The following is a 17,739-nucleotide window of genomic DNA, read 5'->3' as shown; positions in this document are numbered from 1 at the left end:
CGATCTGGGAAGCGAGAGGCGTTCCATTAGTGGACGCGCCCCTCACGCCCGACTTTTGGGCGGCCCCGGCAGGCCGTTTGTTTTGACGTTCCGTGACAGGCCCCGCACCCCCACCTCCGGGCCGACCGGAAGCTTGTGCTGAGTACATCATACCTGAACAACTCAGTGAGGCAGAACACAGCAGTGCACACCAGGGTGACCCCTTCAGTGCATAAACCAATTAACCTGTCCACTGCAGGGCATATAGAAATGAAATTATTTTCTGCATATAATAATAATATAAGTTCAGTTCTATATAACAATTTCTGTTATCACCACTACCACTACAACTACCACTACTACAAGCTTTGTCTGGAATTTTGTGGACTAACAGACAAACAGACATACAGACAAGCTGGGATCAAAACATTACCTCCTTCCACCATTGAGTGTAGAGGTAAACATCATGGAAATTATATCATGCCCTAGATTTAATTCATGCTTACCCGTGTATTTGCTTCACTGGTTCACAAGGTCTTTTGCATACATGTAATTCAGACTCTCGTCTTCATTGCTGACCACACAATGTTCGCAACATATTAATGTACATTTGTGCCAAATTTGGTGCTTGTATCACAAAATGCACAATTCTTTTGAATATTTGGGCTAAGCCGCCCCACTATATCGGCCGGCCTCGAAGACCGAAATTGTGACGGTGTCACCCGAAAAATTTGAAATTACGAAATTTGAAAAAATTTGAAAAAAAAAATTACGGAATTTCAAGTGGCCCAATATCTGAAAATGTTCGCAACATATTAATGTACATTTGTGCCAAATTTGGTGCTTGTATCACAAAATGCACAACAGGTTTGCTATGCTGCTACACTATAGCGAGTGCCGTTCTAGTTTTATCTTATTGTTGTTGAGTTATCCAAGACTCATTGTGGAACTTGTACATTACACGTAGGGCACAGACATTAGTCGTCATTGTAATTTTGCGTGAATTTGTAAGACGTGAGTAGACAAATGGACCGGATTTGAAGGCGACCTGAAAGTTATTCCATGACCGAGACTGAAGTGATATCCTAAATTTACCTTGTGAAAACCTCAAGGTCATGGGTTTCCACTGAAGAAAAAGATTCACTTTACTTTGCTTTTCCTGTGCTCTTAAGACACTTGCTTCTGCTAAATGTTTAACAAAAAGAGATGAGCTTTTAGCTTACAGAAAAGAACAATGTATCATCGATTAGGTTGATAATTCCTCAGGTGAGGATGGGACAATGTGATTTGAAACCCATCATGGAAATCTACTTCAGTACACCTTCTACATTATGACACAAGTTGTTTCTTCACTGTGCTCTTTAATTGTTTGTTTTTTTGTTTCTTTTCAGGCTCCAGATGCTTTGGACTCCTGAGTCTTTGAATGGTCGTGACCCTGCTGCACCCCGGACGTGAATCGGGTCAAGAACTGCCCAACACCTCGATTTCACTCTTGCATCTTCCTGCCTTGGGAAGGTGTTTTGGGGAAGATGTTAATCAAGGAGTATCGTATTCCATTGCCCTTGAGTTTGGAGGAGTACCGGATTGCACAGCTGTACATGATACAGGTACAAGCTTTTTGCCTTCTGTGATGTTTTGTTTGCCTTAAACTTCCCCCATTCCTTTCTTGTTATTTAATATCGCTAATCTCGTTTGTTCTGCTTGTATCTTTCCATTGCAGTCAGTGCATTGCTATTCTGAGATTTCTCCAAAGGGTAGCCTGCTTCTTCTTTTCGAAAAATGGCCTTGAGCTGTTTGTCACTTATAATGCAAGAATACTTATTGTGCAAGAAGAACAATGCAAGAATGTACAAAGCTGGAACTGTGTGTCTCTTTGCATCCTATAAAAATGCAGAACTGATTGCATGGTCAGGCACTATCTAATACAAATGACGTCATCAATGAAGATGACTACTACTTATTTGACAGCCCCAATTATTCCTGCCTTCTGGTGTGGATGGCCATATAACGTTTTTGGTCGAAGTATTTCACAAACCGGCTGACCATGCCCGGCTGACCATTTTTCACAAACCGGCTGGTCGAAGTATTTCACAAACCGGCTGGTCAAAGTATTTCACAAACCGGCTGACCATGCCCGGCTGACCATTTTTCACAAACCGGCTGGTCGAAGTATTTCACAAACCGGCTGACCATGCCCGACGTTCGACTGAACTTGGGATTTGCAATTTGCTCAGGGTACCGTCGATAACTCTTCTACTCTTTGTGATCGACACACTGTGGGATCTTTCACGTCCACCAAGTAATGCTGGCAGATGGAACACCCGGTTTAACGTCCATCCGAGATACGACGCACTTTGTGATGCAACCCCCTGCCTTCTGAGCATCAATCCGATGGTTTATTTACCGGTCGGGAGTCAAACCCAAACTGGGCAATTCAAAGCCAAGTGTGCTACCTCTGCACCATCCTGTTGGACATTGTCGTCAATGTAGTACAAGATATCCCAAATTGCAAAATTACTACAGCTATAACTACATTAGGGATCCCTAATTTGTTGACATGTCTCCCCTGGGTCTCCAAATACCTTAACTTTATTGTTATTACTTTTGTTGTTTGAAGTTTCCATGGAGAAATGCCACGATAAGCTATCTGTACAACTTAACATTGTGTTTGTCCAAGAGCCAAGACGGAAACCCCCTTTGGGGAAGGGGACAAATTAAGTCGCTACAGCCTCTGTTTTGTGACCCTTTGTCCTCCTGGCAAGTTTGGTTGAGATTGGTTAAGCAATGACCGAATGTATTGTGGACAGACAAACAGACACCACATCGCATCTTTTAGTATATGATTGGTGATTACATACCACACCCTCTGCCAAAAACTTGATGAAATGTTCCACTTTTGGATGAATTGGCTGGTGGATAATTTCTTGAGGAAAAGCAAAATCATGCAAATTTGTCCAAACTACAAGGTGTAGTGGTGAGGCTAGGTGATCAATGTACCTGACAATGACTCATAAAAATAAGAGCAGCTTGGTTATGGACCTGACCATCAAATGAACAAGCTGGACCTGACCATGCTACACTACCTTCCATTTATGTTGTTCTTTACCTTCTGCCGTTGTTCTCAGGTTGACAAGGTTGTAATAGTACATCTGCTCATTTGGTTTCACCCATGAAGTCAGTTGCTCTTATTGCACCTTTCATTTTGGCCTCATGTGCCCGTGCTCTTGTTTTTTGTTTTGCAGAAAAAGAGTCGCGACGAGACATGTGGGGAGGGGAGCGGTGTGGAAATTTTGGAGAATCGACCGTACTCGGATGGCCCTGGTGGCTCAGGGCAATTCACCCACAAACTGTACCACATTGGCATGCACATACCTGCTTGGTTCCGTTCACTGCTTCCAAAGGCAGCATTACGTGTTGAGGAACAGGCCTGGAATGCTTACCCATACACTCGCACCCGGTGGGCACACCAACCTGGCACCAACTACCAAAAATGGTCATATATTTCAGCACATGTGATTCTATTTTGTTAAATAAGAGGTGCAGCTTGTTCACTGGTGCAGTATGATTTTGTTAGAATGACGTGTCGTATCTACAGGGAATCACTTTTTCAAATGACATTCATTCTTCTGAACTTTTTAAAAATGCAGTTATCTAAGGCTAATTGTATAGAGCTCGTTCTTGCCCTAAATGTGATTTCTGCACATCAGGAGTTTTATAATTATTGCAATAAGCAATTGGTGGTTTACCCTCACGTTTGGGAGGATAACTAACAGTATTGAACCTGTGCCTTGCCTCCTGGGCAGCCATACAAGTTTGTTGGGGGTTGTCTTCATACTACTGTGTTCAAAAAGTATCCGACCTTTATTTTTCATGCGTAAAAAAAAAAGAAGCTAGGGAGGCGTTGATTGGTGCACGTATGTAGGCGATCCTAATGCGCACGCGTGAATTTTTTCCCACCTGCAGAAGCTGTCATTCGACGGCAGACCGCCGATGAGTGAGGACATGTAAGTGAGCGCCATTGGATTTTCGTTTTTGACAAAATGACGGAAAAACTTGAACAACGCTACTGCATCAAATTTTGTGTAAAGCTTGGCGATTCCCAAGTGGAAATGATCCGCAAGATTCAACACCGTTCATTCCTTTATGAAGGAGGATTTGGGTTTCAGGAGAATCTCAGCGAAGTTCGTACCAAAGCTGCTAACGATTGAGCAGAAGCAACTCCGTTTGGAGATCGCACAGGACATGCTGGAGACTGTGAACAGCGATCCCAGCTTCCTCAACACAGTGATCACTGGCGATGAGTCCTGGGTTTATGGGTTCGCTGTTCACAGTCTCCAGCATGTCCTGTGCGATCTCCAAACGGAGTTGCTTCTGCTCAATCGTTAGCAGCTTTGGTACGAACTTCGCTGAGATTCTCCTGAAGCCCAAATCCTCCTTCATAATGGAATGAACGGTGTTGAATCTTGCGGATCGTTTCCACTTGGGAATCGCCAAGCTTTACACAAAATTTGATGCAGTAGCGTTGTTCAAGTTTTTCCGTCATTTTGTCAAAAACGAAAATCCGACGGCGCTCACTTACATGTCCTCACTCATCGGCGGTCTGCCGTCGAATGACAGCTTCTGCAGGTGGGAAAAAATTCACGCGTGCGCATTAGGATCGCCTACATACGTGCACCAATCAACGCCTCCCTAGCTTCTTTTTTTTTTACGCACGAAAAATAAAGGTCGGATACTTTTTGAACACACTACGTATTTGAATATGGATCTTCCCAAACTGCAATAATTTTTTTAAATTTTGTGAACCTAAAGGTAAACTGTTTTTATGAACTCTCTTTTCATTCCATTGCCCCCCACCCACACCTCTCCCTATGTTTTCTTTCCAGTTATACCTGCCCCTTTGTGGAAAAGTTTTCCATCGATATTGAGACTTATTATAAGCCTGATGCTGGCCAACAACCTGATTTATTCAACTTGTCTGCTGCTGAGAAGCGTCAGGTCACCGTCGGTATATTCAGCACCATTGCATTTTGATGTCCAATGTGCCCTATCTTTTATGATTTATTATTAGTATTATTTTAAATAGTCTCTTAACCGTATTCTATGTGATGTTTCTCCTCTTTTTAAAGTGTTTTTCTTTTTGTGTGCAGATGTCATAGACATCGTGCGGGATTTGCTTCCTCCACATGAGTACCAGGTGGACGAGGACCCTCGACTCTACTGCTCTACGAAGACTGGCCGTGGACCGCTCTCAGACAATTGGATTTCAAATGAGCCCAAACCCATCATGTGTGCATACAAGCTGTGCAAGGTAGCTTGAAACGCAGTTGTTTCTCCATATTCATCACAATTAAAGGAAAATGTTAGGTTTCAAAAAGATATGTTGATCAATAAATAAATTGATCCAGAACTGATCGCTCGTTCTTGATATAATTCAGTGATGGCTGTGACACTGTCGATGTCACATCTTAATATCCTAATAATAAGGGGAAACTAGTCTTAATAGTGAAGGTGGCATGTCGTTCTGCGTTAGCGGACTAATGGAAAAATGGATGGAATCTACAAAATTTGATTGAGGTATGCTAACCACCATAGGAATTGAGCAGAAGATGACATTTTGGGCATTAATTTTTCATCAAAGCAAAAAGAGAACATCAGGAGCAAATGTGCTGTGTACAGAGTAAGCATATTCCGCAGCTCTTTTGCTCCGAAGAAGGGTTATTGCCTGAAACGTCAGCTTCTCCTTCTTTCTCATGATGAGAAGAAAGAAGCTAATGATCAACGTTCTGTTGATTCAATCAATTAATAGCCCAATAAACATGTCTAATAACCTACTTTATTAATTTCCAGTTGCAGAGAAGTTAAACATGGCATGTACAGTAACCTAAATGTATTTCCATTCAATAGGATTTGCATTATCAAGTTGTTGGGGGCTCAGAGAGACCATTTACAGTGCAGTGATAGGATCTTTCTTTATATGATGTGAAATTAAAAAGAAGATAGAAATCACAAGTATGAGTTTCCTTTTTGTTTTTCAAACTGAACTAGTTTCACTTGAAAAGCGATTCTTCCACACTTTATTTTTCGAATCAATGTTTGACTTTCTGGAAAAAATAGATCTCGCAGAGGACAGATCTTCTGCTGCATCTATTTGCTGTATAAACTGACACCTTCCCCTGATTTATATCCTGTAGGTGGAGTTCCGCTACTGGGGGATGCAGTCGAAGATCGAGCGTTTTATACATGATGTGGGTGAGTGTTTATTTTCCCTTTTAGGGGGTTATCATTGTGACACTACACCTGTTGGTTCACCTGAAGCCGTTGTGATGTATGCACCTGGCTTAGGTTCAGAGGTCATCACTGGGGTTTTAGTACCATAAACGATGCATATGGAAGGGCCATGCACCAACCTGCATTGGGACAGATTGTATAATAAACCTGGTGTTCCTGTTGGGCCTATTTACCTTTCCCATCTGATTTGATGGCTCATGATGCTAGAACCCCGTGTTGAAATCCCATTCACGTACTGTACGTATTTTGCCATTGTCTATTAAAGTCCTTATCATTCTCATTTAAAATACACTGATGTCTGCTGATTTCTTTGTCCTGCATATATGCGCAAACCCCTCCATGAGCCTTAGATCACTGGCAAAAAAAGAAGAAGAAGATGGAGAGGTTACAAACCTGTCTGTGAGAATTACAGCCTTATTACAGGACATTTCAATGATTTTTGAGGGCTTTGGCCTCCACAGCACCAAGACGTAAAAGGTGTGAGGCAGGTGCGCCAGCTCCTAGGAGAGAGAAGTACTCCTTTGAACTGCAGATAAAGTTATTGATGGTCGTTAGAAGTTCCGATTTCTCTCGGAAATGCTTTGAATGATGAAATGTTCCCAGTTGACAGCTACCTTTGGAGCCAACTCTGATATGTGATTGGCTCAATAGAAATTGTGGTTGAAGGGGTTGAACATTTTCAACAGTTCTGTCAAGAAAATATATGGAAGGCTTGGCCAGATGACCCTTTTGGAGTGACGGAGACAGAGTGAGAGTGAGATTTGCCAGGGCTTTATATCTATACCGAGCAGAAGCCCATGGTTAAAAATACCACGATATTAGAAAAAGGAAGCCTTCTATTTTTATGCCAGTCGAAAGAGCTCAAAAATGGAGCTCAAGAGGTTATCTATTTATTAACAGCAAAGATTTTTTTTTAAACATTCTGGAGTGATCGAGGCAGCGTTGAGTTTCCACCACACAGGTTAAATTTTTTGTCTCGTTGAAAAAATTATAATTTTCCTGTAGGTTTGGATTAATTTTAAGCAACTTTTACTTAATAATTTTTTTTTTTCCAAAGAGCGTTTCCATGTTTCAGGGTGCGACAGAAAGACAGATAGACAGCATTGGCATATATATATGGACATGTCAAAACTCCAAACAATGCAAAGTCAAAACTCGAAATTGGACATTTGCAATATGTCCAATTGAGACTAAACTTTCAGGGTAGGAGTGACACCCATGCAGAATGTTTTTATGATAATTGTGACGTCATATGTCACGTGGTATGGCAGCCATCTTGGATTCAAAGCAAATAATTAAATAAATATTTATCGGAAACTGCTGTATGGAAAAATTTGAAACTTGACACATTGTCAAGTACTCCCAATGGGGAACAAAAGCACGATTATGATGACATCATATGTGAAGTGGTATACCAGCCAAAAATGTTTTAATCGAATTCCTTATCCTAAAATCTGGAATTGCATGCACATGATCTATGACCAATTTGTATTGAAATATTAAATTGATGACATCATAGGTCACATGGTTTGGCAGCCATTTTGGATTGAAGGAAAATATTAAATAATTATATCTCTGAAACCGCTCACCCTATTGATGCGAAATTTTACAAATATAATCTAACAGCACTGTTGCATATAGTTTGAAAATGATGATGTCATAGGTCACGTGGTTTGGCAGCCATCTTGGATAGAAAAACGAACCTTATCTGATCAACACAAAATTTCACAAACGTGATCCACTACCCATACATATGCAGAGTGATGGCATCTATCCGTTGTGGGACTGCGGAGGCATATTGGCGACACAGTCGCTTTGTTCTAGTTACCTCCGCCAGGGAGTAATGCATTCGTTCGTGTCCGTCCGTGTGTGTGTGTGTGTGTGTGTGTGTGTGTGTTCGTGTGTTTGTGAACAAGATATCTGGAAAAGTTCTGAACGGATTTGGATGAAAGTTGGTGGGATGATTGCCCTTGGGATAAGGAAGAATTGATTAGTTTTTGGTGAAGCTCAGGATATTATTCCGGATCCAGGAATTATTTTGGAGAATTTTTTACCATTGGAAGATAGGGCTCATTTTTTTTTAACATTATCTTCTATATATTCTATATTTAACATTGTGATATGAAAATAGTTTTCATATTTGTTGTAAATGTAGTTTAAACTTGTGGTTATGCGTTAGAGCGATGTATTGTTTAGCAGCGTCGTCTTCAATGTTCATTTATTTTTCGAATAAAGACATTCTGTCATTTTAAAACCACCAAAGTGTGTATTAGGTTTCCCCGTTTCATAAAATGTATCTGTTGATACGTATAATGCTTTAAAACTGTTTTTTTTTTTTGTTCTTTTTTACCTCAGAATAGATATCAACATTTACCTCAGCAAATGTCAATCGCGGTGTCAGTATTTGATGAAATTATAAAGACTTAGGTGACTTATAAGTGTGACCAGCATGTGCACGGGATTCTTCCCAGAAGAATGAGTGGTCGCATTAGCTTGTACGACTTAAAATGAGCGAGTTTTGTTTTGACGTTTGGGCCAGTTTTACATGTTGTATCCCTAAGGAATGAAACGAACGTTTTTCTTGGCTTACAATTTTATTTGAAGTCACACATGCCTCCAAATACACTCACACATATAGAATTGAACGCTGAATCCGAAAATGTAAGTGAAATTGCCTTGTTTTTTTAAACATTATCTTCTATATATTTTATTATATAATATAATATATATAGCCTTCTATAATATATATAGGCTAATATATATGTGTAGTGTCTGTCTTGTGTTGTCTTGTCTTGTGTTGTCACTGAACTACTCCCTCAAACTTTTGTGAAATCGTACTATGCCAACTTGACCCACGACGGGAGTATGCGCTCTACTGAGTGGCGTTCTAGTTTACATATGTATGCAGCGGGCATCAGCATGAGTGGATATAACTCAGAATAGGTAATTGTACATGTAAAAACTACATAATCATCATTTCATTTTTGAAACTTGTCAGATACTTTTTCATTTTGGTTTATCGATGATGAAATTAGACTTTCCTCCTCCTTCCACCTCTTCCCCCACTCCCCATTCTCTTAAATGTTGGCTCCAAGACAATTATGTTTATCGTTTTGACACCAAAAAGTATGATAATCACCCCCTTTATGATGCCTATAACAAGTAACATCCTTTATGATGATTTGTATGTTTATAGAGACATGTACCCTTGAATTTTCTGGCTTTGCCAATGTTTTGCGAAACCCTTCCACAGCTAGCTTTGCTAATTTTTGAATGCCAGCCCAGAAACAGTGTCGCACCTGTTCAGGCTCCTCCGAGTGATAACACTGTACCTTTGAGGTGCCTATTAGCACAGCCTCCTCCCAAAGGGCAGTCGCTCCACAGGCCCTGATGGAGCACTTATGCTTCACAGTTGACACATTTCACCACTTGTGGCCATTTTGCACATGTAAAGAGCTATTCCTCGTGAAATGGCCATCCCTAGCGCCATGAGCTTAACCGCCACGGTGTCATCCTGTGCTCTGTGCAACTAAGCTGCTTCTGAAACTTTGAATGCAAGCATCGGCAGCGGGCTTGGGCATTGTGACAAATTCCCTGCAGGTGTGTCCTTAAGGTCAGCCTACCTATAAATCCCTGTGGGTGATTTTCACTTTAATGTTCAATCCCCTGGCAACATTATCTCCCAACCCATTTTATTGAATTCAAATCAAATTCCATTCAACTTTCCTCTTTTTTTATAAACCTCAGATTCGATGAATGTAACGTTTTTGAAAGTTATCCTCCAGGAAGGATAATGAGATGAGGTTATGCTTTCCTCCCTCCCCTCTCCTTCCAACATCTTTTCCTTCCTTCCTTCCCTTTTCCCTTTACACTCATGATTTGTCTTCAATATCTCAAATGTTTTTATTTATTTACAATTTCCCGTCTCCCTCTCATTCCTCCTTGCATATGTGATATGAACGACGCTCCCTTTTATTTACCCTTGGCCTCACTCATTTATGACTTGCTCATCAAGAATTGGCTTGTGAAACACATTTGAGAAAAAAAGCCACACAGGTTTATACAATCCGGGAACAAGACATGGAAGCTTCCGTAAAGTAAGTGTGAAATTCCCTTTAAAAAAAAATCTTTTTCTGCATGTTCTGAAGTTCGTGGAGGGTTTGTTACACAAATCACGCACACACGTGCAGACAGACGTTAGACAATGCAAGGACTTGAATGTAAATGTCAGACCAACACAGGGGGTGACCTTGGAGGAGGTAAATTCCCAGTGCACTCTGGAAGCCAACGATGTCATATTATGATGTCTCTTTTCTCTCTGTAATTTTTGGGGCAATTAAGGAGAAAACTCCCACTCATGCCTTCCCCATGCGACACCAACCCACGGGGTTTGTCCGTAGGCTATCCTCTGCTGAGCATTAAGCGAGGAAGCAACACCTACAATTTTAAATTCTTTGCTATTACTGGGCCCTTTGTCCCACATTCCGGGTTTTGAACCTTTCTGCTCAGTTGTTCCCGCTCTTCAATGAGCTTGAATCTATAGAGAATATGATGGATTCTTGCGAAGACTTTGTGTCGAAAATTCTCAATTAAAATGCAGCAAAATTAGTATTTGTATTAACTGGCCATTTTCTTTCAATTGTATTTTTTTGCACAAATTGCACAATGAAACAAAATCTCCTCGGAACCGAAATTCGTGCCGCGGAACGTGGTGACGTCATTGCGCTTTACACTTAAACGACCTATTTTATATAAGTTCATATTTTGAATAACTCGGTCAATCTTTCTTTTACAGGACAGGTATTTTAAAAATTGCGTTTTAAAATGCATTTTGGGTAATTTTGCTAATTGGCCTTTTCACCTTCACTGGAAGCTTATTGATCACTCTTGATGCATTACTAAGCCAAACATTAACCGATAACCTATCTATGTAGTTTATCACAAACCTTTCTTGCAGATTCGTCAGGTCTAGTGCCCTATGTGGTGGTTGCTTTTGTTGCCTTTTTATTAACATAATTTTTCTCTCTGAACATGCTGTAATTTGCTCCCATTAACCGTGCTCCCTCTAAAACAAATTGCAGCTTTCCAGGTGCTCTGACCTGCCTCGCAATTGCTTTCACCCTTTACCACCTTTAAACTTGTTATAAAAATCACCTGTTTCTTTCAAACAATGCTTCAAACTTGTGCATCCGAAAGCTTTTATTTATCCTTGTGTTTGCTGACAATATGGCCCCCCAACCCTCTTTCCCCATGCTGATATATAGAAACAGCCCTTCATCAATGCAGGTAACATATGATCTCAATATTAGCACAACTGCTATTGGTAACACATGAGCTATGCGTGGTATTGTGCATAATATTGGCTCTTCCCATCCTTCCTCGGAGTCTTAGATAGGTTATCAGTTAACGTTTGGCTTAGTAATACATCAAGAGTGATCAATAATAACCTTCCAGCTGGAGGTAAAAAGGCCAATTAGTAAAATTACCCACAGTGCATTTTAAAACACAATTTAAAAATACATAAAAGATACATTTTAAAGAAAATGGCCAGTTAATACAAATATAAATTTTGCTGAATTTTAATTGAGAATTTTGTACACAAAGTCCTTCCGCAAGAATCCATCCTATTCTCTACACTCTACAGGATCCAGGTCATTGAAGAGCGGGAACAACTCATCGCAAAGGCTCAAAACCCGGAATGTGGGACAAAGGGGATTCTGACCCTCGCCCAGTAATAGCAATGACTTAAAAAATGGTACATGTTGCTTCCTCACTTAATGCCCAGCAGAGGATAGCACATGGACAAACCCTGTGTAGGTTGGTGTCGCATGGGGAAGGAGAGGAAGAGTTTTCTCCTTAAAGAGACATAGTTTATTGACAGAACTTGTTTCTAGGAAGCAAGAGGTGTTTCGGCACCCCTGCCCCGTCATCCTTCATATATGTGTTTTGTGCTGTGCTTACCTTACATTGCCTCTGGAGCATCCAACAGTATAACTGTCAAGTCTGAGTACTATTCTGTCCTGTAAAAACCGATCCAGTTAAACTGATTGTCCTGCCTGCTAACTTGTTATTTTTATTTTTAATTTTTTTGTATACAAGATCGAGGCTCGTGTAAGAGCTAACATCAATCACCAAAAGACAAATGGACACGTAAAACATATAAAGGGAGCGGGAGACAAGATGGGGAGAGGGAGAAGCACACAAGTACAACAGCAGAGAACAGGGACATCGGAAGATCTGTGGGAGGGAGAGGGTTTGGAGGGTGGAGGCATGGGAAGGCGGAGGGGGGGGGGGGCGTGAGGGGGTTGGGGGAGAAGTATAAAACACATGGACACTGCTAGGACTTCCAGGAAAGAAGTCAGAATTTCAAAAAAAGTGGATCTGGGGTGAATTAACGGGGGTAGAAAAGATCAAGGTTTTGGATGGGGGAAGATAAGAGATGGTGGTGCTGATGTAGATGGTGGTGTAGAAGATAAGAGAAGTTACATGTAAAAGATTCCATGATGTCTTTCACGAAGAGTAGGCGAGGCATTGATCAGAGTTCAGAGATCAGAGAAGGAGGTGATCAGAGTAGCTGACGCACCCTGTATAATTACAAATTCCTGCCCATATCAGATGCATTCGAACACAAGGCCTAGCCAGCAGGTTGGTGAAAGATTTGGGTCAAAACCTACCCCCAGGCTACCCCATAAGAAGGCGGGTATAATTGTAGCCAATGATGAATGCGGAGGTCGCAGAGATTCCCTAAAGGAATGTGTTCTCGTCATGTGTCGCCTCCTCTTCCCTCTCCCAAAACAAAAGCACAGATGTGCCGGTCCCATTTCTTGCTGTCCAACTGTGCCCTTTCCCCATAACAGCTAAGAACAGGATATGCAGCACATCATCATCAAAGATGCACCGTGCTCCTGGGGCCTAACCTCCATTAATCCTCAGATTTCGTTTTGAGGTGGGTGGCAGGACGGTTCAAAAATGGAAAACTGTCGCTTTTTGTATTTTTTTCAAGCCATAGCATCTGCCTTTACATGGACTTTACATGCAGTCCCATCACAAGCACACAACCAGTCTTTTGTCTCATTTGGCAGCCCCTTTTATGGCATCCCCTTTGAGTTAATTAATTAGTGCAGTTCCTGTTTTGTTTTTATCACTCAAAATAAACATATCAATAAATGCTGGACAATGCAAAAAAGTGAAGGGTTGTTTGTAGGAATTGCCTGTGTTTAACACCTGAACTGCCCTTTTTCAGGAAGTCCCTTATTTGGACACTGTAGAACATGAATTGGGTACAATTTGGCAAACTTGCAGGTGTCTCGCACAGCGGGGTAAAGCAATTGTTTGTTACTTGGCAAAAAATTTATTTATTTATTTTACAAGTATGTTGATCCCTCCGGTTTGTGTGTGTTTGTTTGTCTGTCCGCTCACTTATACTTGCCTTCAGGTCACAATTTTAAACCGATCTTCACGAGACTTCACCAAATGGTAGAGTTCGTGGTCCGACAAAATCCTATATATTTTTGAGGTCAAAAGGTCAAAGGTCAACCACTTTTTTCGCATTTCTAAAATCCTCAATTTTCATTTGATTGACTTGAAATTTGAAATGGATTTTCATATCAGCTTATTGAAACCAATCACCAACTATTTTTGAGGTTAACATAGGCCAAAAGGTCAACATAGGCCAAAAGGTCAACATAGGGCAAAAGGTCAACATGGGCCAAAAGGTCAACATAGGCCAAAAGGTCAACATAGGCCAGATTTCTAAAATTGTCTATTTTCGATTAACGTAAGCTTTGAAGACGATTTGCATATCCGGTCACTGAATTCAACCACTAATTATTTTTGAGGTAAAAAGGATGCTCTACTGAGTGCCATTCTACTTTGTTCTGTTTTGCCAAGTGTTGCTCTATGAGTGACGTTTCATCTGTCTGTCTGTCAAAAATAATTGAAAATCATTACAAACAGGAAACTTACTGTTTTTAGGGACATCATAAAAGACACAAACAACAGGCTCGAATAACTAATTTAACGTACTAGATAAGGTGGTGTAAAAGATGGTGCATCAATGGCGGTAAATGGTGGTAAATGTCATGTTTTTTTTTTCTGCAGCCTTTAAAATATATTTTCTTTCAAATTAATGATATGTATTGGTAGCTTTGCTTTTCATCTGCATGGTGACAGCATTTGACCAAGACATATTTGCACTACTTGAGGCCCTTCTGGATTTTTAGTCCTGTCGTCATGGTGACGGTATCATCATGGCATTTGTCCAGGTCAAATAACTTCAATAAACATACAGTCACGTGAAAAAGTAAGTACACCCCATGTAAAGTTTTTACTTTTTCAACATATTTCAACATACAGCTATTTGATCTTCATTTCAACAATATTGAAAGATAAAGGTGATATAATATAACAAATATCATGAAACATTTATATTTTGTAGTCCATTGTATAATTTAAATAAACATAAATGCAAATTTCGCATGTGGAAAAAGTAAGTACACCCCTACATTTATCACTACTTCAAATAACTAAAATTAGAATCAGGTGCACCAGCTCAGGTGCAAATGATTAGAACATCGTTGGAGAGGATCTTGGAGGAACCTGTCTTATTTAAACCTCAGACATTTAGTTTGGTTTGCTCTTTGTTGTTGAAGTGTGCGGGGTCACCTCAGCCTAGATCAAAAGAGCTCTCTGAGGGCTTCAGAAAGAAGGTTATAGATGCCTACGAGTCTGGGAAGGGATTTAAAAAGAACTCCAAACAACTTGAAATCAATCATTCGACTGTCCGGAAGATCATCTACAAGTGGAGAAGATTCCAAACAACTGCCAACTTGTTCAGGCCAGTGATTCCTGTCCAAACCTTGGCAAGTCTCGTGAACAGCATGCCTCGACGTGTACATGCTCTCCTGAATGCTCGTGGGGGTTACACGAAGTACTGAACTGTAATTTTACTGTCCATAATCCCAGTCATAATTTAGCTTTTGTTTTTGTTGAAATTTTTTTTGGCTAATGTGCAAAATAAAGAAATACTTCTGGAAAACGTACAGAAGTTTAACACAGTACTGTCCGTGAATTGAGTTCGATATCAGTTTACATCACTTTCAAGGATCAATTTATTTGCTTTGAAATGTCAAATGTGGTTTTTGTTTCTTTTAAAGGTCACGTTAACAAAATCTAGAATAATTTCAACATAATTCCAATGAACTTTTGGTTCTAAGTCATCTTGAAAAGTAAGTTCACCCCCACAAAAAAAATATTCCATATTAAATGCCAAGTCTGTATATATCTATCTATAATTCCAGTAATCTCTGTGTGTATGTATGTATGTATGTATGTATGTATGTTTGTCTGTGACCGCTGTTTCTCGACAACTACCGGTCCGATATACTTGAAACTTGCCAGGTATATTGCTGGGGACCCGAGGATGTGCCTTTTCAAGGTTTCATATTAATCGGAGAAGTAGTTACCGAGCTATGTCCAAAAAACGATTCAACCAATCAGAGAGCAGCGAGCTATCACGTGTGCCGAACGTGGCGAACAGACTCTGCCTCGGACGGCACATTTGAGAGCGTATTCATTTATTTCACGTTGGCAAACTATGTTGGCGTTCAACTATGTTTTAAAACTAATTAAAACTAATTTGCGATTCATCGTAACTGCGATATGCGACCTTCCGGACAGTGAAGACTGCACTTCCGGCAGCCAATCAAAGAACGCGTTGTTGCGTAGGCGTGGCCGATGTGAGAGCGAGCCGAGCCGAGCGTGTGCGCCATTACGGTTCGTAATTCGATTTCTTCCGGAGAAAATAATAATTTCTCGATTTCTTATGCGCATTATTTCTCCCAATTCAGTCAGAGCGAAGGGCGGAAGCGAAGAGCGTTGTTTTTTTTGTTTACGGGCGTACGGGCGTACGGGCGGGGTAGAGCGTACGGGTAGCGTTTTTTTTTTTTTTTTGGCAAGGAACGGGCACCCACGTACGGGCATGCCCTAGTATATATATATACATACAGGGTGAATCAAAAGTAGCGCCTGCGCCCGATTTCTGTTTTTTCGGCTGTCAGAATCTTTCTGGGATGTCATAATAATAATAATAATAATTCATTTATTTTGTATAGCGCTTTTCCAGAAGCCCAAAGGCGCTTTGACAGAGTGGCAAACATAATGCATAACAAAACATGAAAACAACAATTGCAAAAAAGACAAGAATCAATAGGGAAATATTTAAAGCAAAAGGAGGGAGAAGGAGAAGAGATAGTCAGGGGTTAAATGCTGTGGGTTGAATGTTGAATGCAGTGTTGAACAGGTGGGTCTTTAGTGATGTTTTGAATGTGGTGAGTGAGGAGGAGTCTCTGATGGTGTGAGGTAGTGAGTTCCAGAGGGTAGGCGCAGCGATGGAGAAGGCCCTGTCCCCCCAGGATCTGAATTTGGTCCGGATGGAGGGGGTCAGGAGGTTTGTACCAGCAAAGCGGAGGTTGCGGGTGGGAGTGTGTCTGGAGAGGAGGTCAGCCAGGTAGGATGGGGCCAGGTTATGGAGGGCTTTGTATGTCAAGAGGAGGATTTTGTACTGGATTCTCTGGGGGATGGGGAGCCAGTGAAGCTTGTAAAGGACGGGGGTGATGTGGTCACGGGTCCGGGAATGGGTGAGTAGACGGGCAGCGGAGTTCTGAATGTATTGGAGTTTATTGGTGATTTTTGAGGGTGAACCATAGAGGAGGCTATTGCAGTAGTCCAGACGGGAGGTGATGAAGGCGTGGATGAGGGTTTCTGCAGCCGTGGAGGAGAGGGATGAGCGGAGACGGGCAATGCTTTTCAGGTGAAAGAAGGCTGACTTTGTGATCTGTTTAGTGTATTTGTCGAAGGAAAGGGTTTGGTCAAAGATGACGCCAAGATTCCGGATGTGAGGGGAGGTGGATACTGGGATACCGTCGATGTTGAGGGCAAAGTTATGGGTGGATTTTGTGAGCGTTTTTGGGCCAATGATGATTATTTCAGATTTATCACAGTTAAGCTTGAGGAAGTTGATTTGAAGCCAGGATTTTATTTCAGTGATGCAGTTTGTCAGGATAGAGTGGGTGTCGGTGGAGACGAACTTGGTGGAGATGAAAAGCTGGATGTCATCGGCGAAGCAGTGGAATTGGAGACCATGACGGCGGATTAAGTGACCGAGCGGGGACAGGTAAAGGATGAAGAGGAGGGGGCCAAGAACTGAACCTTGGGGGACACCTTGGGGGAGGGGAGCAGTGGGGGATTTGCAGTTATTGATGGAGATGAACTGGCATCTGTCATAGAGGTATGATTTAATCCAAGAGAGGGCAGTGCCGGTAACGTTAAAGGTGGATTCAAGTCGGGTGAGGAGGATAGTGTGATCGATGGTGTCAAAGGCAGCGCTGAGGTCGAGGAGGACGAGAATGTTGAGGTTGCCAGCGTCAGAGGAGAGGAGAAGGTCGTTGGTGATTTTGAGGAGAGCAGTTTCAG

The 17,739-nt window shown here is 41.3% G+C and overlaps 1 protein-coding gene across 4 annotated transcripts in view; it reads left to right on the top strand.

Annotated features, from left to right (window-relative positions):
- Nucleotides 1–17,739, top strand: part of LOC137418698 (membrane-associated phosphatidylinositol transfer protein 2) — a 202,616-nt gene that overhangs the window by 89,636 nt on the left and 95,241 nt on the right. For 3 of the 4 annotated variants that reach the window (XM_068104800.2, XM_068104799.2, XM_078768279.1), the window contains exons 2-6: nucleotides 1,371–1,586; nucleotides 3,222–3,436; nucleotides 4,863–4,984; nucleotides 5,127–5,287; nucleotides 6,171–6,228. In XM_068104800.2, the coding sequence (XP_067960901.1) occupies nucleotides 1,509–1,586; nucleotides 3,222–3,436; nucleotides 4,863–4,984; nucleotides 5,127–5,287; nucleotides 6,171–6,228 (634 nt within the window). In that variant the 5' untranslated portion in view covers nucleotides 1,371–1,508. Of the gene's footprint in view, nucleotides 1–1,370; nucleotides 1,587–3,221; nucleotides 3,437–4,862; nucleotides 4,985–5,126; nucleotides 5,288–6,170; nucleotides 6,229–17,739 lie in introns of those variants that run through there. The other variant, XM_068104802.2, reaches the window with a different exon arrangement.

This window comes from Myxine glutinosa, chromosome 14 (assembly GCF_964187855.1).
Source record: "Myxine glutinosa chromosome 14, kmMyxGlut1.1, whole genome shotgun sequence".
NCBI lineage: Eukaryota > Metazoa > Chordata > Myxini > Myxiniformes > Myxinidae > Myxine > Myxine glutinosa.
Note: the sequence above shows the minus strand (reverse complement) of the source record. Positions and strands in the feature narration are given on the sequence as shown.